Source organism: Limulus polyphemus, unplaced genomic scaffold (assembly GCF_000517525.1).
Source record: "Limulus polyphemus unplaced genomic scaffold, Limulus_polyphemus-2.1.2 Scaffold1479, whole genome shotgun sequence".
Taxonomy (NCBI): domain Eukaryota; kingdom Metazoa; phylum Arthropoda; class Merostomata; order Xiphosura; family Limulidae; genus Limulus; species Limulus polyphemus.
In genome coordinates, this window is record NW_013667089.1 from 188,376 (window position 1) to 194,124 (window position 5,749).

The following is a 5,749-nucleotide window of genomic DNA, read 5'->3' on the forward strand; positions in this document are numbered from 1 at the left end:
GATGTGACTTTTACCGATGATAGGACATTTCCTGAGGAAGTAGATGAACCCCACGTGAAGCAGAAGTCCAACGAGACGGAGACCAGTACGGAAGAAGATACGTCCCGTAAAATTAAGAGACTTTGTTGAATTGTAATTTTGTGTACAGTTAATTAAGTTATTGTTAATTGTTATTAATTTATTGTATGTGGCTATTGTTCGGGACGAACAATACTAAGGAGGGGGCAGTGTTGCGTCATCGAGGTCACGTGACTGGTGTGGCGCCACCTATTTTCTAGAACTATCCTGTACCTTGGCGAATGCTCTAGCATTTGCTAGATATAGGGTAGTCTGGTATATAAAAGAGGGTGACAACGTGACGGGACAATAGTGTGTGTGTAGATAGTGAGTAATTGAACTGCAGTCAGAAGTATTGTTGACGTTCGTTGATACAGCGTTTGTTTTAGCGCGATTGTTGAAAATAAGTGTATCGTAAAGTTGTATTCGGAAAGAATAAACTAGTTTTATTAAGGACTTGTGTCGCTAAAGTTTCGTCGGAACGAAGTTACGGAAAGTTAATTAACAAACGGAGACGTAACAATGTAATATTACATTGTATGTTTGTACAATAAATGTAAAATATACATTACATTGAAAACTTCTTCGAGCCATTTCTCAAAATGTTTACGAAAATGATTATTTTCATTTTAATGGTAGAAATATTTATCAAATAATATTTAACGCTATGGACATCTTAAAATGTGATTTTTTGAAAACTTCATAACCTATTTTTTCTACGACAGCGATTTTTAAATTTAGTTTTTAGAAACTTTTAGAAACAGTTTTCCTAAAATAAGGTAAGTTGTAGAAGTAATTTTTCAGAAATGTTAAACAAAATCTTTTTCTCGTAAGGATTAAACATTAATATAAAGATTGTAAGTTTTCAAATACTATTTAGAAAAAAATGTACCCTGAAAAGTTTTGTATTATTAATTTGTTTAACCCGTGAAAAACTATACTGCATGACAATTCTCTCTGTAATTTATAAATCATTTTTTGAAACTGATATTAAGCGTTTTTCAGGTTTTTGTATTGTTTGTTTGGAGTTTTTCTTGTGGCGGGTACATTATTTGACATCATCAAGAAGTGGAAATCAAGTGACTTGTCACTTGTCACCCAGTCATGTGCTCAGCAAGGGCCAACTACAAAGGATCAGGAAGACTTGCCAAGAGTAGACAAATCAGCTACTCATGACGGAGAATCTAATTCCGAGCCAAAGAATGTGGACAATTTAACATACGGGACCAATGAAACCAAACCATCCAATCTGCTAATAGATTTAAATAAGTCATCGTGGATGGAAGGTAATGACAGTTTATCAGATTGAGCAAACCTTTCATTACTAGTTGTCTTGAAAATGATAATAATTACCAAATTATAATTAAAAGGTAAGGAAGAAAATAATGTTTTCCCCACAATTAGAACCTTCACAACTATTTTCTCCGAATGCATATAAAATAGGGGATAAAGACGGGATCGAATCCTCGACTTCCCGCATATGAAACGCATGCCGTGCTATATGAGTCGAATCTCGAATATTTTTTTTCACATATGTAGCATTATTAAGTGGAATACTATACATTTATATAAGAAGGGTATATGTTTTAGATATAGAAAAACCCTTTAAATAATACTGTTGTTGTATTATGTAGTTGGATAAAACGAAAACCTACTAAGAGGAATTTGGCGTTGTTGTGTTTAGACTTAAAGTAAAGAAGTGTAAAAACGTGGAATGGCTATAAATGAAATGTATCTCTGTACTCAACATTTTTTTTTTGTATAAACACCTTCATTTTCTGGACAATCGCCATCTTTGACTAATATCTTGAGATTTTTTTTTCTTGAACGAACTCCTGATAAAGCGACATTATTAAATAATGAATTTTTAAACTTATTGGAACCAAGAAGTGTAAAAATTAACTTTCTTCGTTTTTTGGTATTTTATTTTATTTTAAATTTTCTTCCAAAATGGCATCAACTCTCCTTTTATTCACCCTCCCCCCCCCTAAAGTATTATCAAAGCGTCGGATCCACAACCACCAATAACGGAAATGGTTACTATTTTATTCCCCTAGCGGATTAACTCGTGTTTCACTACGAAGTATATTTAACCTTGGGCCTAATTTGCGATGTGTTGCTATATCAAAATACATATATAAACCATTAAATACATAAACCACAACTTTGTTATACTTTCATAACTAAACCAATTTTAATTTAGACCAGTATTTACCTGAAAGCTTCTCATGTCAGAGGAGCATTTTCAAATCCTTCTGCTAGCAAATATTAGTTGGTATGAGAGAGGGAGGAGCTAGTCACGGTCATGTGGTGACGACAAAGGGATGTGTCTTTAATGTGATAGCATGTCATAGGCACAAATTATTATCTCGTACGTACAAGATAATTCCATTATTTTTTTATTTTTCACCTTGCAGTTTAGGACCATGTATGCGATGATTTTAATTTTTGTTAGATATTTTACTCCAGTTAACATTTTTTGAAGGCATGGAAATATTCTTTGGTTGGAGACTGTTGTCCTTGAAATACTAAAATAAGCGTATGTATTGTACATGGTCACTGAAGACTTGAAAAATACTTGTCAAAGAGTTGTTATTGTTTCAGGTAACCAAGCCAAGTTTCTAATGTGCTTCTCTGTCTATACAAACGGGGCCAGAATTCTCGACACCACTCCAGGCAAGGGCCAGTTAAATTGTCTTCATGGAATTCGGTTCTTAACAATGTCTTGGGTTATCCTTGGCCACACTTACAGATTTTCAATGCAAGTTGTTGGTAAGTAACTGCCAAAATTTAAATATATGATTTTTTTCGCCAGTTGTCAAAATGAAAGGCTTTTACTTATACTTCTTAATAGTATAAATATATACTGTGTTGTTGTTGGGCTTAGGATTCTTCTAGAATAGGTGTCTGTAACTTGTTGGCAATAAATTCAACGAACAGCATGCACTTCACTTGTTTTCAAAATAATATGTATATATTCAGAACAAGTTAAATGTATGTACAATAAATTATTCACACTATAAAGATTATAGGCATATCATAGACACTATATATGTAGTTCTCTTCTTCCTGTCAAAACTCCACTTAGGCCTATTCAAATACTTTAAAATTTCAGTTGACAAGCCGAACTATTTTCTTTATTACTATCGCACCAGTATTCTGTGTGTGATTCACTTACAGTTGTGGCGCGAGTTACCGTAATCGTTTGATCTTCTTTCTTCAAAATATTCTCTGTTCCTTTTGTCAAAGTGCACTCAGGCTGATTCAATTACTTTAGAACCATGCTTTGACGGAACAAATCTTATTCTTATCTCCTTCCCTACTGTTAGTCTTACTCTAACATATTAAACGTTAGGCATATCACTTCTACGGTAGTTAACTTCACGCCGAACTTTTCCTTACCCGTAATTTTACTCTCTTCTGCTATTGTCGGTTTGCTTTTTCCGCTCATATCACACTATTTATATGTTTATCACTTAATCGTCTGCCCACCTTCTAGAAATCTCTATATTTTCGACGTCAATGTATTGCACGCGACGTTCGATAGTCTCAACATCAGTGACTTATAAACACAGCTTCCAACAATCGTTTGCTTTTAACTCTTATCACAACAAAAACTAAACAATAATAAAATATCCTCTCACAAATATATTAATTAATAATATCTAAACTAAACAGTCTTTTATATCATGACAGTAACCAAAACGGCATACAAAGCAATCGTTCTTCTACTGAAATTTATAGTAGCATTGAATCTAGATGAAACATATTTGATTTGGAAAAATTTGGTTGCATTATTTATGAAACTAAATAAAATATTGATTGCAATTTCGTAGATATACTTGTATGTAAATTAAATGTCTTTGATCTGATTGGCTGTGATGGACAAAAAATGTACACAGTCAACATACGCAGTTTTTGTAGTTTCAAGTCCTTTTCTGGATCTTATGAATATTTATGAAAATAAGAAATGTTTTGATGTGGTAAAACAAAATTTGTAAATAAGGACTAAATCTTAACATTAATTGCCATTATCTGTGTTTTCTTACAGGATAAAAGTCATTTACATTCCAACTTCGAAGCATCTAGCACCCATCTTCACACACATTTTTTGTAGTCGGAAAACCAAAACCACGCGTGATTTTTAGGCCTTAAGGGATGAAGATTCCATTATACAACATTAATGCAATTGATAAATGACAATTATATATATATAGCTATAGATACATTGATATTAATAATACGCATACTATAACACACCCGCTATATGTAGTTTCTCTGTCTCAGTTGTGCTGCAAATTTCCAGTATAACTAGTTCGTGAAAATTGCCCTCGATGTATATATATATATATATATATAGAAACATGTTTCTTAGATTTAAATGCAATATTATTTAGCAATATTTTAGATTTTATACAATATTTCATGTCTAGCTAAATTCTTTTTTAAACATCATTTTGTCTGCCAACATTTAGTGAGCATCGATGCTTGTATTTTGCTGCAGGTGTAAAGAAGGTTAGTCCCAATTTAAAATAACGATGTGCACATGTTAATACAGTGACATTTCTGCGCAGATTTGATATATTTGTTTCACAGCAAACTCTCAACCATTCGACAGTGCTATGGCTGGAGAAGTACGTCACAGCCCATTCCGAATAATTACATTGATCTTCTGATATTTATACACAATGTAGAGGAGCTAAAGGTCGAGACCTTTCGAAAATGACATTCTTCAATCTCTCCATGAAAGCAGAAAACCCCTCGCAGTAGAACGTTTAGGAAAACAACACCCTCATTCGCAAAGTGAAGTTTGTGGTTAAGGAAGATAATTCCTGATCTAAAAATCCATTACGATGAAGTTGGGCACATTAACAAAATGATAAAGAAATATTTCAAGGTTATAAAAGGGCAAAGGTCAAAAGTTCACAAGCTTCCAGATACACACTGAAATTAACAAGTGAAATCACAACAATTTCATTCGACTAGATACCTGTCGAGTCCTTAGATGCAGCTCCAATAGGATTTTGTTTCTTTGCTTGAACGTGGTCTTTGACCCCCATCCCACCCCATCCACGTATAGTTTGACGGTCTGTAGAAGTTTTGTAAAGATATATTACAATATACCTTATGGTATCTAGCCGTCTGATTAACCAAAAGACCTAGAACATCGTTCTTCTATTCAGTGCTGTTAATCCTTATTGATTATGTAATAAATATCAATACTGTTTAAGTAAACACAAATGCACTTACTAAATAGTTCAAGTATTTGTTATAAATTTATTTATTGATCATAAACATTAGAATGTGATCATCATATTTCAGGTTGTTTCTTGAAATGTAATAATAAGTATCCTAGATTCCTCTTTCTTAACTAATCGCATCATAAATTATTACAATAAACTAGTAAATGATAATACTGATGCCCTCCAGTGGCACAGCGATATGTCTGCGGACTTACAACGCTAGAATCCGGGTTTCGATATCCGTGGTGGGCAGAGCACAGATAGCCCATTGTGTAGCTTTGTGCATAATTACAAACAAACAAACAAAATAATACTGATAGCCAGACACAGTGGTGATGATCCATGTTGACATTCTAATCAGAAGACCAGGAACGCGAATGGTTTGAATCCTTTCGGACCATTCCGTCCCAATTTGATACATTTACAATATGAGTTGAATATATTGTTTT

At 33.4% G+C, this 5,749-nt stretch overlaps 1 protein-coding gene across 1 annotated transcript in view; it reads left to right on the plus strand.

Moving 5' to 3' along the window:
* The window catches only part of LOC106463778 (nose resistant to fluoxetine protein 6-like), a 54,540-nt gene that overhangs the window by 26,582 nt on the left and 22,209 nt on the right, over positions 1-5,749 (plus strand). The window contains exons 5-6 of the mRNA XM_013923845.2: positions 1,063-1,343; positions 2,662-2,829. Of these exons, the coding sequence (XP_013779299.1) occupies positions 1,337-1,343; positions 2,662-2,829 (175 nt within the window). The 5' untranslated portion in view covers positions 1,063-1,336. The remainder of the gene's footprint in view (positions 1-1,062; positions 1,344-2,661; positions 2,830-5,749) is intronic.